This window comes from Hirsutella rhossiliensis, assembly GCF_020360975.1.
Source record: "Hirsutella rhossiliensis strain HR02 chromosome Unknown scaffold00014, whole genome shotgun sequence".
Lineage (NCBI taxonomy): Eukaryota > Fungi > Ascomycota > Sordariomycetes > Hypocreales > Ophiocordycipitaceae > Hirsutella > Hirsutella rhossiliensis.
In genome coordinates this window covers 783,189-798,632 of record NW_025408680.1, presented here as the reverse complement: position 1 = coordinate 798,632, position 15,444 = coordinate 783,189, and the positions used below count along the sequence as shown (strand labels likewise).

The 15,444-nt window shown below is 60.9% G+C and overlaps 5 protein-coding genes across 5 annotated transcripts; 4 read left to right on the top strand and 1 right to left on the bottom strand.

Moving 5' to 3' along the window:
• Positions 1 to 175: 175 nt before the first annotated feature.
• Positions 176 to 4,074, top strand: HRG_09986 (rRNA-processing arch domain-containing protein; the record flags this gene model as incomplete). The annotated part of the gene is made up of 5 exons (XM_044868457.1): positions 176 to 628; positions 707 to 1,848; positions 1,900 to 2,949; positions 3,022 to 3,337; positions 3,394 to 4,074. 5 exons carry the CDS (start codon positions 176 to 178, stop codon positions 4,072 to 4,074), a joined length of 3,642 nt encoding a protein of 1,213 aa, XP_044716454.1.
• A 453-nt stretch (positions 4,075 to 4,527) lies between these two features.
• On the bottom strand, positions 4,528 to 5,220 carry HRG_09985 (snf7 domain-containing protein; the record flags this gene model as incomplete). Its single annotated transcript, XM_044868456.1, has 2 exons — positions 4,528 to 4,812; positions 4,876 to 5,220. The coding sequence occupies 2 exons, from the start codon at positions 5,218 to 5,220 to the stop codon at positions 4,528 to 4,530; spliced, it is 630 nt and encodes a 209-aa protein (XP_044716453.1).
• A 511-nt stretch (positions 5,221 to 5,731) lies between these two features.
• Positions 5,732 to 6,449, top strand: HRG_09984 (uncharacterized protein; the record flags this gene model as incomplete). Its single annotated transcript, XM_044868455.1, has 2 exons — positions 5,732 to 5,882; positions 6,121 to 6,449. The coding sequence occupies 2 exons, from the start codon at positions 5,732 to 5,734 to the stop codon at positions 6,447 to 6,449; spliced, it is 480 nt and encodes a 159-aa protein (XP_044716452.1).
• A 1,570-nt stretch (positions 6,450 to 8,019) lies between these two features.
• HRG_09983 (decarboxylase) lies at positions 8,020 to 9,544 on the top strand (the record flags this gene model as incomplete). The annotated part of the gene is made up of 6 exons (XM_044868454.1): positions 8,020 to 8,166; positions 8,253 to 8,461; positions 8,519 to 8,658; positions 8,715 to 8,835; positions 8,888 to 8,930; positions 9,002 to 9,544. 6 exons carry the CDS (start codon positions 8,020 to 8,022, stop codon positions 9,542 to 9,544), a joined length of 1,203 nt encoding a protein of 400 aa, XP_044716451.1.
• Positions 9,545 to 13,407: 3,863 nt separating this feature from the next.
• Positions 13,408 to 15,063, top strand: HRG_09982 (permease for cytosine/purines, uracil, thiamine, allantoin; the record flags this gene model as incomplete). Its single annotated transcript, XM_044868453.1, has 2 exons — positions 13,408 to 13,875; positions 13,933 to 15,063. The coding sequence occupies 2 exons, from the start codon at positions 13,408 to 13,410 to the stop codon at positions 15,061 to 15,063; spliced, it is 1,599 nt and encodes a 532-aa protein (XP_044716450.1).
• Positions 15,064 to 15,444: the final 381 nt, after the last annotated feature.

Genomic DNA, 15,444 nt, shown 5'->3' with positions numbered 1-15,444 from the left:
TGCCCAAACCTCTCGTCAATGGCCCGCTGTGGGGCTTGTACCTCTGCAGCAAAAAGGTACCTCGCCCTGCATCACACTCACCTCGATTTCCAAAGAGAGAGTCAACTTCAGAAAGCTCATCTCATCCCCAGACAGCCGCATCCGCCGGCGACAACGAGAGCCCCGATTTGTTGACATGGTTGGCATCGACGCCCTGCTTTTGTCGCAGGCTGATGGCGACGACGAGGCCTTGGCTGCCGCGTCTGTCAGGCGCCAGTCCGACGACACAGAACAAGTGAAACGCCAACTCGAGAACCAATTCCTGTTGCCCTCGGCCTGCTTCTCGACAGAATGGCTCAACCGCCTGCAGCAGCGATGGGAATTCGAGGCCGATTATGCCTCGCTCTTCAAGCTTGCCCCCCCGCAGACCCGCACCGTTACCCGGTTCCTGCGCCGTGGCCTCGAGGGCAGGGTTACCGGCTACGAAAACGTGACGGTGCCGATGAATAGTGCCACGGCAAAGAACTCGACCAGCCTGCTACGCAAGCCCGCAAGCCGCGCCGAATTTGTGAGGGGGGCCGCTGGCTTCTTTCCCTTCGCCCCGGGCGGCCTTGACGGCATCGAGGCCACGGCCGCTCTCGAGGATCAGGTTCACGCTGGCGGGACGGCTGACGAGGATGGCCCTCGTGCAAACAAGCTTGAGAGGGTCATCCAACTCGGTGCCCAGGGAGGCTTGCTCGAGGTCGCGCCGGGCATGAGGCGCGGCATAAAGTTCAGCAAGAAAGCGGCATCTGACGACAACGAGGATGCGAATGCCATCAAGCAGGTGCTCGAGGAGGACCCCGAGGATCCAGGCGGCGCAGAGCGGGATGACAACGACGGCTCCCCCCATGTCTCACAAGACGATGCTCTCAACGGCCAAGAGGACGGCGACGACATTGACGACATCTTGCCAGTCGAGTTCCCCTCCCTCGAACCCCATGGCGTGCTCGCAGCTTCCAGCGCTAGGAAGGCTGGCCGTGAATGGGCACACATGGTCGACATCTCGAGCGACATGCCCAACTTTAGGGAGCTGGTGCCCGACATGGCGCGAGAGTGGCCCTTTGAGCTCGACACCTTCCAAAAGGAAGCGGTCTACCACCTCGAAAACGGTGACTCGGTCTTTGTGGCCGCTCACACCTCGGCTGGCAAGACGGTCGTGGCCGAGTATGCCATCGCCCTGGCGGCCAAGCACATGACAAAAGCCATCTACACGTCCCCCATCAAGGCCCTCAGCAACCAAAAGTTCCGCGACTTCAGAAACGACTTTGACGACGTCGGCATCCTCACGGGCGACGTGCAGATCAACCCCGAGGCTAGTTGCCTCATCATGACCACGGAGATTCTGCGCAGCATGCTCTACCGAGGGGCCGACCTGATCCGAGACGTCGAGTTTGTCATTTTCGACGAGGTGCACTACGTCAACGACTTTGAACGGGGCGTCGTGTGGGAAGAGGTCATCATCATGCTTCCAGAGCACGTCTCTCTCATCCTGCTCTCGGCAACGGTCCCCAACACGCACGAATTCGCGTCCTGGGTGGGCCGCACCAAGCAAAAGGACATCTACGTCATCTCAACTTCCAAGCGTCCGGTGCCCCTGGAGCACTACCTCTGGGCTGGCAAAGACATCCACATGATTGTCGACGCCGACAAGAAGTTTGTCGAAAAGGGTTGGAAAGACGCACATGGCATCGCTCAGGGCAAGGACAGGCAGAAGCCGGCGGAAGCCGCTATGGCCATCCGGGGCGGCAATCCCCGGGGAGGCCAGCGAGGTGGCCCTCCGAGGAGCGGGCAACAACGCGGCGGAGGCCGGGGCGGGGGCGGGCAGCAGCGCGTGGGGGGTGGCCAGCAAAGAGGACGCGGCGGCCCTCCTCGTGCCAGCCACGCCCCCGGCCACATGGGTCGAACCGGGCGTCCCGGCGGCATGTCGTCTGCTGCCCAGGACAAGAACTTGTGGGTTCATCTTGTCCAGTTTCTCCGCCGGCAGAGCCTGCTCCCGGCATGCATCTTTGTCTTTTCCAAGAAGCGATGCGAGGAAAACGCCGACGCGCTGAGCAACCAGGATTTTTGCACGGCGTCTGAAAAGAGCCACATTCACATGATTATTGAGAAGTCGGTTGCACGATTAAAGCCCGAAGACAGGGTGCTGCCCCAAATCATCAGGCTCCGGGAGCTCTTGGGGCGAGGCATCGCCGTTCACCACGGTGGCCTACTCCCCATTGTCAAGGAGCTGGTGGAGATTCTGTTTGCCCAAACGCTGGTTAAGGTGCTCTTTGCCACGGAGACATTTGCCATGGGCCTCAATCTCCCGACCCGGACGGTGGTCTTTTCTGGCTATCGCAAGCACGACGGCCACTCGTTCCGGAACCTGCTGCCCGGTGAGTACACCCAGATGGCCGGCCGTGCTGGTCGGCGCGGCCTGGACACTGTTGGCTCGGTCATCGTCGTGCCTCCGGGAGGCTCGGACGATGTGCCTCCCGCGGGGGAACTGCGCAACATGATCCTCGGCGAGCCGTCCAAGCTGCGGTCCCAGTTCCGCCTGACGTACAACATGATCCTTAACCTGCTACGGGTTGAGGCGTTGAAGATTGAGGAGATGATTAAGCGTAGCTTCTCCGAACACGCCACCCAGCAGTTGCTGCCCGAGCACGAAAAGGATGTCAAGCTGGCGCAGGCGGATCTGGCCAAGGTCAAGCGGGATTCGTGCGACACGTGCGACACCGCCATGGACGAGTGCCACCAGGCCGCTCAGGACTTTAAGCAGCTTACGCACGAGCTCTACAAAGGGCTTCTGAGGATCACGATTGGACGCCGAATGTTTTCTCCCCAACGCCTCGTGGTGTTCAGCTGGGAGGGCATACGCACCGTCGGCTTGCTCGTTTCCGAGGGCATGAGCCCCCGGGGCTCCTTGGACGAGCCGGTGATCCAAGTGTGCGCCGTGAAGCCGCTGAGGGAACGGCGCGACGCCACCGACCAGCTTCCCTTTATCCCCGCGTTCCGCAGGTACTTGCACAGGTTGCCTCAGGGCAAGCGACGGATGCAGACGAGGACGCTGCATGTGCCCCTGAGTGATATCGAGTGCTTGACAAGATGGGTCATCAGGGGCACGGTGCCCGACATTTTCAAGCCCGGCCAGGTCGGACAACAAGCGATGGAGCGGCTTCAAGAGATCTGCTACGCTTGGGACGACAGGTGGGACGAGCAGGACATGGGCAAGATCAAGAGCATGCAGCTGCAAGAGATTGTGGACAAGAGGGCGCAGCTGGTGCAGTCGATGTCGAATTCGCCTGCGACGTCGTGCCCGGGCTTCTTGAAGCATGTGAGTCTGGCAACGAACTTGTGTCGGTCAAGGTTGCGCTGACAGAAATTGGACAGTTTGCCATGTGCCACGACGAATGGCTCATCAAGGAGCACATCTCGCAGCTCAAGCAGTCGCTCTCGGGCCAGAACCTGCAACTGCTGCCCGACTACGAGCAGCGCGTGCAGGTGCTCAAGGAGCTTGACTTCATCGACGACGCAACGCGCATCCAGCTCAAGGGCAAGGTGGCGTGCGAGGTGCACTCGGGCGACGAGCTGGTGCTGACTGAGCTTATCCTGGACAACGTGCTGGCCGACTTTGACCCGGCCGAGATTGCGGCACTGCTGTCGTCGTTTGTGTTTCAGGAAAAGACGCTGGTCGAGCCGACACTGACGGGCAACCTGTCGCGCGGGCGTGACACCATTGTCGCCATTTCGGAAAAAGTCAACGACGTGCAGACGCGGCTGCAGGTGATCCAGGCGTCGGACGATTCCAACGACTTTGTGTCGCGGGCGCGCTTCGGGCTCATGGAGGTGGTGTACGAGTGGGCGCGGGGGATGAGCTTCAAGAACATCACGGCGCTGACGGATGTGCTCGAGGGCACCATTGTGAGGACAATTACGCGGCTCGACGAGACATGCCGCGAGGTCAAGAACGCGGCGCGCATCGTCGGCGATCCGGAGCTATACCTCAAGATGCAGCAGGCCCAGGAGTTGATCAAGAGGGACATCACCGCCGTGGCAAGTCTATACATGTGAGGGCGGGGGTGCGCGGGCTGCTTGTGTCGTTTGACAGGACAGTGTACCTAGCGGGACGGGACGATGTTGAACGTGGGCATTTGATGGCTCGCGGGGCTCTGTATACGCACATATGGTATACATGCATCATGGCTGATGAACTAGGGAAAGAAAAGGGGGCCGAAAGGCGAGTCACTGGGGAGGCGGCTCAGCAATGGTACCCAAAAGAAATCGCATTCAAGAGCAAATAGGTACAGTCCGACGCAAGTTGACAGGCGGGCCCAAGTCTCTCTCCCAAACGCCAAACAATAATCCTATAGTCCAGGGCAAGCAGCCGTGCGCTCAACGACTGACCAGAAGTAGTCATCGTCATCCTCCGTGGACCGAGTCGACTCCAGGTCTCCCGCATTCCTTGACTTCTCATCCGTCTTTTTAACGTGTCCGTTTCTTATCTTACCCCTTGTGGAAACTTGTCTAAGCCCGCAGTGCGCGCAGTCTCTGCTGCAGCTTATCCTCTTCCTCGGCCGTGGGCTCGCTGGTGGCGGAGGCGGCCTGGGGCTCTGCGGCGGCCGGGGTGGCCTTGTTGAGCTCGCGGCTGAGCTCGATGCCGGCATCGTCGGCGAGCTTGCCGAGGAGCTCGTGCACGGCGTCCTCGCCGACCTGGACCGAGGTGGACTGGGTGATGGCGTCCTGGTAGATGCCGTTGGACATGGCGTACTCTTCGTTTTGCTGCTTGAACTGCTCGAGAGTGACGAGGGTCTGAAGAAGATTGGTTAGCGATTTCAGCCTTGAGAGGGCGAGGTGGCGGTGACGGGGGCCGACCTTTTCGGGATTCGTGTTTCTCTGGGCAGCGTTCATGGTGCGCGACGACTGGCCCATCATGTGCGTCATGCGGTTCATGGCATTGTTTGCCTGGATCTGGGCGGCGGAAAGCTCGGCCATATCGGCCATCTGATCCATCTGCTGGGCGAGGGCCTGCTTGGAGAGGAGCATCTTTGCCTTTTGGTAGGCCTTTTGCGTCTCGCCCTTTTTCAGCAGGTCCTGGATCTGCTTGCGCAGCACGGGGTCCTGCTTGGCCGCCTTTTGCGCCTCGCGCCGCGCCTGCTTGGCCTGGAAGCGGGCCTGGAACTCGACCTGCGTGTCGCGCGCGAGCTGGCGGTTCGACATTGCGGAAGGCTCGTCGTATGCGCGGCGGCGGCGATGGACGGATGGGTGGTGGTGAGTGCGCGCGGACGGGGCGGCCTGGGTGCGGGCGGCTTATCGTTTCAATAGGCGGCCGGTGGGAGCTGCGGCAACACGTTGAGGTGAGGCTGCGATGGATGGGATGATGGTTCGCTGTCAGCCGTGCGTGTGAAGCAGGCGGATCGGAGCGGCTTGGGGCGGGGAGATTGTCATGTGAGTGGAGGGGGTTGCGGGGCGCCACGAGGTGACGCACGTTCTGCACCGCCACAGATTCGAGGGCCACCAGCCACGTCGACTAAAGTAACAAGATACGTTACTGTACACACGCACCGCCTTTGACGAATGACGGCTTCATTCATTCAGCTTGCACAGTCAAAGCCGCCTTTTCCTCCTCTGCATCGGCTTTCTTACCGGTGACATCCTCCTTTTCCGAGACCGACACTCAGCCGTCGATACGTCGCATCTACCCGCGCAAATTGGCCGAGCGGCGCGAAACATGACGACGACGAGCAGGCTCAACGTCCAGAGCTTCCCGCGGCCGCCGCTGCTGGAAAAGACGTCGCGACACCTTCGCATCACATATCAGGGCCAAGAGGTGGCCGATACCAGAGACGGCTACTGGGTGCTCGAGACGCATCACCCACCGAGTGCGTCTCCGCCTCCCCCTTATTTATATACATACATGTCATGCCCATGCAGTTGCATGTAGTACCACATGAGTGGGCACTTGCAGTCTGCAGGATAGGGCAGTTCCCGTTCCCCCGGCCTCCCTTTCCCCCTCCTCGTCTACTCCTGTCCTTGGTCGCACAGACAGAGAGAGAGAAAAGGCAGCAGCTGATTGTTGCAATACGGCACGCATATATCGCGTGCGAGTCGGCGGCACAGCATACTACCTCCCGCCGTCGTCGGTCAGGCCGGCCCTGACACGCACCGGGCGCTCGACGGGGTGCGAGTGGAAGGGCGCGGCGACGTACTGGCTGGTGGCGCTGGGGGACGTGGTGGTGGCGGACCGCATCTGGTCGTACGAGGAGCCGACGGCGGGCTTTGCGCCGTTGCGCGGCTACCTGTCCTTTTACGCTGGGCCGCCGTGGGAGTGCTTCGTCGACGGCGAGAGGGTCGAGGCGCAGCCGGGTGATTTCTACGGCGGATGGGTCACGTCTGATATCGAGGGCATCGTCAAGGGCAGGCGAGGGAACGTTGACCCTGTGGTGTGAAGTCGGCTGGAGGCGACACGCTTTGTTATTATATACCGCCCATGTATGTATTGCCACAAGGGGGTCTCGTTGCTGGCGGCGCGGGTAGGGAGAGCCGACGACAGAAAAAGGGGGGCCAATTCATGTCCATGGACAGGGTAGCGGCTAATGGCACGAGAGGCTTTTGTCAGAAGTCGGGTGGGACAGAGAAGCATACATACTATACATACAGTTTGCTGTACAGTACATACTTGGGAGTGTCTATGTAAAACAAGATGCTGGTAGTATGCACGAGCGGCGAGGCGACGGCAACTCCAAGTTGCCAATTCTCTCAGTCACAGAGAGGGACGGATGGAAACGTCCAGTACTGCACAAGACGACGTCCATTGCCAGGAGGAATGGCGAGAAGGGTGTCCGTATCTGCGTGCAGGTTTTCACCACACTCGTCAAGGTCTGCTTCTCGGCGTCGACTCCATTTCGCCGGCACACAGTACGGCTTTGTCCATGCATACATGACGCGGCTGGCACCCGGCCATTCATTGGACGGCGTATCGGCCGGTCCTGCCACTCGGACTTGTTCTTGGAGGCTCCGGCTCGGGACCATGCTTGGTGGTGGCACTGTCAGTCGCAGGGGAATCGAAATCTTCAGCGGGCTCTTCAGTGGGGGGAATCGCTGTAAGTTAGGGCTCGGCCATCTTCCATGGCCCAGCGGATACACGGCGTTGTACAGTGTAGTACAGTGCAAACGGTGCTCGGTGCCATCCAAACACCCGCTGCCTCCCCCTCTTCCCCCGTCGCTGGCCTCTTTGCCCCCCTCTCGTCCTCTCGCTATTCCTCTCGCCCTCTCCCGAAGCCTCTTGCTCTCCGTCTCGCTCGCGCACACGTCCCCGGGACAGGTTCAGTATCAGTATGGGTCGCAGTGACCAGGGCAGGCTCAGCATGTCGCAGTGGCAGCCTCTGTGCGTGTGGCTGATGATACCCAATGCAGTGCATGAAGCGGGTGCCAAAGCTCGCAGATCGCGACCCGCACGCCAAGGGGGCGCGCCGCTGCCGGCAGATGGACGCCTGTGTGTGATTCGCCACGGCTCCGACGAAATATCTGGGCCGATATCACCATGCTCCTTGTGCTCCGCTGCCCCAGCACCCGTCACGCCAGCACACTCTAAGAAAAGAAACGACGAGCAAAAAGCCATGTCAACGCATTCCCTTGCAACAGGGGTCCCCAAACCGGTCACATTCGCTCTGGTCCGATGGTCCGCTCCCCTCGGCCGTCGGTGGGCCTACCTCCTTGCTTGCGACCCCGGAAAGGCTGGGGCGTGTTTATCATGTGCGAATCCACCACCATGTAATATAGCTGGGTGGTTGCGCTTCAGGTACGGCTCATGCCGTCCTCGTTGCAGAACCCGCCTCGACCGTTTGAACGACAGCTGGTTCAGCGTCGCTCCAGAGGCTGCTCGAGGGCGAGCAAGGCAACTCGGTGCCCGGCGACCCGAATCTCGCACGCTCCAACGACACACCGACCTCTCCTCCGCTTGCTTCGCCTGCTTGAGCCCATCCTCTTGCTCATGACGAACCCGACGCCGCTACGACCATGGACACCACTTCTTTGGCCATCGAATCATGGGTCCTCTTCTCTCTGGGCGTCGTCGTGGTCGGCTGCCGCATTGCCTCGCGCCGAATCAAGCTGGGCAAATGGAGAGCCCTCATGATTGACGACTATCTCATGATCTTTGCTCTAGTACGTCGAGTCGGCCCTTGGCCCGACGCTGGCAAGACTCGTCCAAGCTTGCCCTGTCAACGCTCGATCCGTCTAACAGGATCCAGATCAACTTCACCGGCGTCGTCGTCACCATCAACGAGGTTGCCAAGAATGGCAGCAACTACATGCCTCCCAAGGCCGCCGCCGTCCTCTCCCCGGCTGAAGTCCAGAGAGCCGTCTACGGCAGCATCATGACCTTTGTCCTCGAAATCTTTACCCTCACCGCCATCTGGACAGTCAAGGCCTGCCTCTTGATTCTCTACGCCCGACTGACGTGCGTCCTCGTCCTATTCTCGTGGCTTGCTCTCTATACTGACCAGTTATCCAGGAGAAACACGTTGACAAGGCAGCACACACTCGTCAAGATTGCCGCCGTGTACTGCGCCGTCACGTACCTGGTCGTTGTCTTCATGTTCATCTTCTTCTGGTGCAGCCCGACCCACGAGTACTGGGCGGTACCCGTCAAGATCAGTACGCGGCAGTGCGAAGCCCAGGCAGAGGCACAAGAATGGCTGACAGGCATGCAGTGCAATGCGCAACCTACTACCACCACATGATATTCGCGACGGCCTGCAACATCTCGTCCGACCTCTTGCTTCTCTTTATTCCGATTCCCATCATCATCAAGACACGCTTGGCGGTCAAGAGGTATGAAGGAACACGGGCTTAGTTCCAATCAGCTGGCTGACTACTGCACTAGGAAGGTTATTCTCTGCTGTATTCTGGGCCTGGGTGTGTTCAACGTGAGGATACTATGGTTTCTTGCGGCCCCCCTTTCCGCCCTCTTGTCTGCTGACTTGCCATCTCACTGAAGATTCTTGCCTCGATCCTCAACCGCTACTACAACTTCAGCACGCCAAACTCGTACGTCTTCTTGTACTGGTATGTCGCCGAGGTCGGCATCGCCGTCATGGTCGGCAACCTACCCTTGTGCTGGCCCATCCTGCGGCTGGCGCTGGGGAACACCGAGATCTCCAAAACGCCTTCATACCACGGCGATACCATCAGCGGCAGCGCCCGCAAGAAGCGGCCCAGGAACCCGCTGGGCACAATGGGCACCACCGTCATGGGTACCAACTGGGACAAGCTCGAGGATCAAGAATGCGCCGGGGCGGCGAGCGAGGGGTCGCCATCTCAGCCCGTCGGTTCGGACCATGGGAGCCAGATCGAACTGGTGCTGCAGGGACACACGCACAATCACCACCACCACGCAGCTGTGAGTGCCGATAGAGGCGAGGAACCTGAAATGCAGCAGCCTTGCCCGGCGCGGGTGGCGGACTCGACGAGCAGCGGCGGCGGCGGCGACAAGATCATGGTGTTTACGACGGTGGACGTGTCGTCGGAGTCGCCGCGGTGACAAGCCGTGCCAGCCAGGCACGAAAGCCAGCTTGGACTTTGGAGGGAGGGTGACAAAGGAAAAGGGGGTGAGGCTCGGCGGAAAGAATTGTTTGCTCTGATGAGCTTACATGGACAGCATCGACATGACTGATGAGCGAGCAGGGTCGCTTGGCGCGCACGCGGTTGCTCCCGAGCGAGCGAGATCCCTGGAGCTTGACGTAACCCTACGACGTGCGATGATGGCATCGGGGCACCCTGGGAGGAGAGGGGCATGTTGTGCGACGGTCTGTGCGTTGGTAGGCCAGAAGTGTGAGCCTGGCGGCGGCATCCAAACTCCCCACAGGCTTGAGAAGCATTTCCCTTTGTCATGCAGACGTCTTGTACTCGTGGATGTGAAGCAGCCAATGCGTCACGGGGGGGAGGGGGGGATGCAATGTTGATGATGTGAAGTGCTACGCTCCGGTCTTGGCGGGGGTCGTGACATTGGATGTGAGTTTTACATGCCGCCTGCGCTGTGAGCACGTTGCCGGCAGATGATGGATGGCGGGATGGGAGGCGTGGACGAGAATATGACGGGCACCTACGTCGTCAGCTGCCGAATGCGGCCATCCGTGGGCCGAGTGAGGCAGTCTGGCTCCCCCCGCGCGACCGAGAAGATTGCCCGTCTGGGAAAAGACGGGGTGGGTGTGGTGGTGGCGGCGGCGGCGGCGGCGAAGAGACGAGAGACAGTCGTGGGCGTGAGAGAGTATGGCAAGCCACGGTCAGTCGAAGGGGGCTGCTTATGGGTCGAAGCATCCGACGGGCAGGCGACTGTCGACTCGAGGCTGTGAGTGGTTTACTGCATCTGGCAGCCATGGCAGGGCTTCGACGGGGCGGGCGGCTGAGCAAGGGACAGTCGAGCGATGCGATGCCAGCCACCTCGCTCCCCATGCCGTGGCTTCACGGGATGCCTGCATGCAAGCAGCCGCAGCACGCACGCGAGCAACCAAACAAGACTCTGCTGCAGCGTCCCTTTGATACCCCATATATTCAGTCGCGATGATGGGCGCATTTCCTTGCTGTACGCACATGCACAAGTATGTCCATACATGGACTCCATGCATGGACAGCCACGGCGTCGGCCAGAAGCATGCAATGCCATTTGCACCCGTGGCCCCAGGACACACAGCAGGACAAGGGGAGGAGGGAAAAGGGAAAGGAAACATGGCTGGATCCGTACTGGGAGTATTAATTAATACAGCACAGTAAGCCGGCGCGGGGGGGACCAGGGAGAGACAGGCCGGGCCGGGCCGGACATGGAGGACACGGACCGCGGTGGGCCAAGGCGACTCGCATCTCCACCGTGTGTCAATGCAAGTTTTTTTTCTTTTTTTTCTTTTTATGCCCGTCTCCGGCTGTGTCGTCTTGCCCCATTTCGCCATGTTGCTCGCTCGCTTACACGGCTCCAGCTCACAAAAAGCCATCAAGCACCCTCTCCCCCTTGCATTCCAGCCGGCCGGCGTCGAAATACCCGGCCCGATGCCCCCCACGCAGCAGACCAAGAGGCATTGAATGTCCTGCTGCGCGAGCAAGGGACCGAAAGGCAAAACGCCGCCCTGCGGAGCTGGCCCAACGGTGTGTATCCGTAAGACGGATGGATGCCGAGCTTATCTCGCCAAGGCAGATGGTTGAACTACGGGACGAGGCAGAGACGACGGCTGCGTGTGTACGGATACGGCATGCGGATAGCAGAGCCGGGGACAGGTGGGAGAGGCGGAAAATACGAGTTCGAGCATCAAAGTGCCGCGCCGAAGCATCTCGTCCCGTCGCAGCGCATCCGCCCGCCCGTCTTGCATCAACACACACACACTCTCTCTCTCTCTGGCTCTCTTTGCCAGTCCAAGGCCCCCCCTGTCCGCCTCTGACAACCAAATGCTATCAATCACTCCTCTTCCCCCCTCGTGTTCCCGCGCTCCCGCCGGCAACGACGGCCGATGTCGACGCTCGTCCTCGGTCTTGCAGCGGAGGGTGGATGGGAATATCCTCTCGGTAGGTGAAACGCGAGACGGCTCGATAGAGCTTATGCTCCGGCCGCACATGCAGAACGAGTTACGCCCGCTGTACCTATCCGGCGCATTAATTACACTGCATTGCATAGTGGTGGTGTACGTGCTCGGTGCGCAAACAGGCCTCGCCATCCGTCCTCGGCCTCCTGCGGCCGCTGCGCGCAATGGCGAAACGGCCATGGACGAATCTGTTGGTGCAAACGCGTCCGACATACGGAGTATGCATGGGCTTGTTTCCTTGTCCATGCAGAGAAGCCGGGCATCATCAGCCCATTGACCATCCACCACGTCCGGCCTCGCCTCTTCTCGCCTTCGCCTCTCGTCAGCCGCGCGGGCTTGTTTCACCGGGGGCCAGCTGCGGTCCATCCATACAGCGCATGCTGTACAACGCTATGCATACTGTATATGTGTATGTATGGAGCTATGTGGGAATATGTCGACTCCTTCTGGAACCCCCCCTCCCCTACCTTACCCGTCCCTCGCCCCCGCCAGATGCTGCTGCTGCGCACCCCGCATTTGGCCCTTTCTTCTTCCTTCTTCCTTTTCCTGTCTCTGCGGCGGTGGGCGCGAGACAGATGGAGGCGAGACGACGGGGCGGAACGGGCTGGTCGTTGCCGCATCCCCTCCCTCTCTCACGCGCACTCTCACTCTCACCGCGTTGTCTGTCTTTGATGTCTGCCCTCCACGGCTGACGACCAAGCCGGCACCGTGCCTGGCAGCGAGCGACGCACGCAGATTCCCGGCCCGCCGTCGAGGTGGCAAACGTGTTTCACGGCCCGGCGGCGTGGTTCGCGGCAGGCCACGGGCGCGGCAGAGCGAGAAGGGGGCAAACCCGACGAGAGACAGGGCTGCCCGATGGCCCCGTCGCCCGCCCGCTCTCTCTCTCCCGGGGCACCTCGGCGGCTCACCAGGCTTGTTTTGCTCCTTCGGCAAGGTTCGCTGGGGCAGCGGCGTCCCTCTCTCTCCACCCGGGGCCCAGAGCAACGGCCGCGGCCGGGCCACCTTGGTTACGCCGCTTGTCGCATCGCCGCTTGTCGCATCCTTCGGCAGGGCGGAGTGGGAGAGCGTCGTCTCGAGAGAGCCTCCTCTTCTCCACCCAGACGCGGCCAAGCCTGCGTCCACTTACATACATGCATATTACATACACACACACATACCTACATGCTACCCATGATGCATGCAGCAAACATGGTTTTTCCCTCTCTGGCGGCTGTATGTATGTATATGGCATGGCTATGTATGTAAGTCAGGCAACGCACGTATATATGTATGGACGTACATGGTGGTGTGCATGCACGCCATGTGTTGTTGGATCGAGGGTCAAAAGCCCGTCATCCCCCTTCTTACTCGTCCGTCCCTCCGTCCCTCCGTCCGTCGCAAGGCTGGGTCTTGTTCTTCGTTGCCCAAGAGCCCTTCCAGCTCTCCCAGGCATAAACCCTATCCTTCCTCACCCCGCGCCTCCCGCTCTACTCTCTCCCCTTCCTCCTCTTCCCCCCCTCCCTCTTCCTCTGAGAGCGTTCCATTGCAGCTTTCCATCGGACTCTTCACCGACGAGGACCGAGCTGGAAGAGGCTCTGGATTGTCTTGTCCGGCACTGTGTTAACGCTAAGGAACCAAGAGCAGTCTGTCTCACCACCAACCAACCACGACCAAGATCGTCATCTGCCCGTCGACCTGTCTCCGCCATTCACCATTTTCCCTCTTTGCGTCCCGTCTTGCTTCTCAGAACGGAAGCGGCGTGGTAGGGCCGCTGCATAGCAAAGGCTTCGAGCAAGAGGTAAAAAGGGGGGGGCGGAGGTGTGTGTGTTGGTCCTCCCAGCCCACCACGACGAAAACCATGACGGCACAGGGCCGGATCTCGGCATCGCCCAAGGGCACGGCCGAGCTGTTCGACGACGAAAAGGGCGCAGCCCTGAGCCCAGCACCCTCGGCCACGGATGCCGAGTCGGCCGTCTCGCCGCCCGGCCGCAATGGCGTCGCCCGCCCGGCCGCCACCGTTCCGTCTCGGCTCGGGGCGTTCAATGCCCGTATCGAGGGCCTGGCCGGCTTTGAGGCCCGCGGAATCGCCCGCGTGCCGCCCGAGGAGCGCCGCCCGCCCAGTCTTTCCGACGATATGCAGGTTGCCATCATGTGGTTCAGCGCAAACATCTCGCTCAACAACCTGGCGGCCGCCATGCTCGGTCCGCTGGTACTCAACCTCGGATTCCTCGACTGCGCCCTGCTGGCCGTCTCGGGCGCCTTGGTCGGCAGCCTGACGACGGCCTACATGAGCATCTGGGGGCCGCAGAGCGGGAACCGCACCATGGTCAGTCCACTCCTCGTCCCTCTCTCACTCGTCGGCCGACCAACACGGCCTTGACAGGTTGTGCTGCGCTTCTTCATGGGATATTGGCCCTCCAAGATCCCCTGCTTCCTCAACGTGGTCCTCATGGTCGGCTACGCCACCATTGACGGCATCATAGGCGGTCAGGTGCTGTCGGCCGTCAGCGGCGGCCGAATGACCATCGTCGTCGGCATCGTCGTCGTCTCCGTCGTGTGCTGGGTCGTCGCCGTCTTCGGAATGGCCCTCTTCCACCGGTACGAGCGCTATTCGTGGCTGCCCCAGGTGCTCGCCCTCTTCGTCCTCATCGGCGTCGCGGGCCCCTACTTTGACGCCTCGTCCACGTCCAAGGCCCAGGGCGCGCTGCTGGCCGCCCAGCGCCTGTCCTTTTTCAACATCTGCCTGTACGTGCCTAACTCGTGGGCCGCCGCCGCGTCCGACTTTTACGTCTACTACCCGGAGAAGACGTCGCGCCTCAAGATCTTTTGCCTGACGCTCGTGGGCCTCTGGACCGCCTTTTGCCTCGTCTATCTCATCGCCATTGGCCTCGGCACGGGCGTCGCCAACATGCCGGCCTGGTCCGCCGCCAACGGCGTCAGCTCGGGCGCCCTCATTGTCGCCGGCTACGAGCCCCTTGGCGGCTTCGGGCGCTTCTGCTCCGTCGTCGTCGCCCTGGGCGTCATTGCAAACTCGATTCCCAGCACCTACTCGGCCGCGCTCGGCTGCCAGACGCTCGGCCGCTACGGCAAGGCGGTGCCGCGCTGGGTCTGGTCGTCGCTGCTGGTGCTTGTCGAGCTGGTGCTGGCCGTCGCCGGCCGCGAGCACCTGTTCCTCATCTTCCAAAACTTCCTCGCCCTCATGGGCTACTGGGTCGTCATCATGGTCGTCATCGTGCTCGAGGAGCACCTCCTCTTCCGCCGCCGCCGCGTCGCCGAGGCCTTTGACTGGTCTCGCTGCGAGGACCGCGCTCATCTACCCGCCGGCTGGGCCGCCCTCGCCGCCTTCCTGCTCGGCTGGGTCGGCGCGGTCCTCGGCATGAGCCAAGCCTGGTATGTCGGCCCGCTGGCCAAGTTGGCGGCGACGGCCGATGTTGGCTTATGGATCGGATGCGGCTTTACCCTCGTCACATTTGCGCCGCTGCGGCACCTCGAGCTCAAGCTGGTCGGCCGCTGAGGATGGAGCCATGCGGGACCACCGTCCAGGCCCTGCTCTCCTTTTCTTTCTTTGCCTCCTTCACGATGGCTCTCGATTCGGTGGGACGGGGGCTGTTCTCTCTTTGACTGCGACGGCGTCGGGGGATTGGATTGGTTGTCTCGACATCATGATGAACGACGTGACGAGGAGGCAGATTTGTATCCGCGGCGGCTTAAACTTTTCCCGTGCTCCGTAGGTGTAAAGAAATGCTACCCGACCATCTCCAGCAAGAAGCATAATCTACATACACTAAGGCAACCTTCTCTGTACGACTCTCTATTTCGCCCCGTAAGCTCTACAGTTATTGCGCTCCATCTCCGAGTCTCTACGTCTTTATCCGGGCAATCGAAACTATGGCTA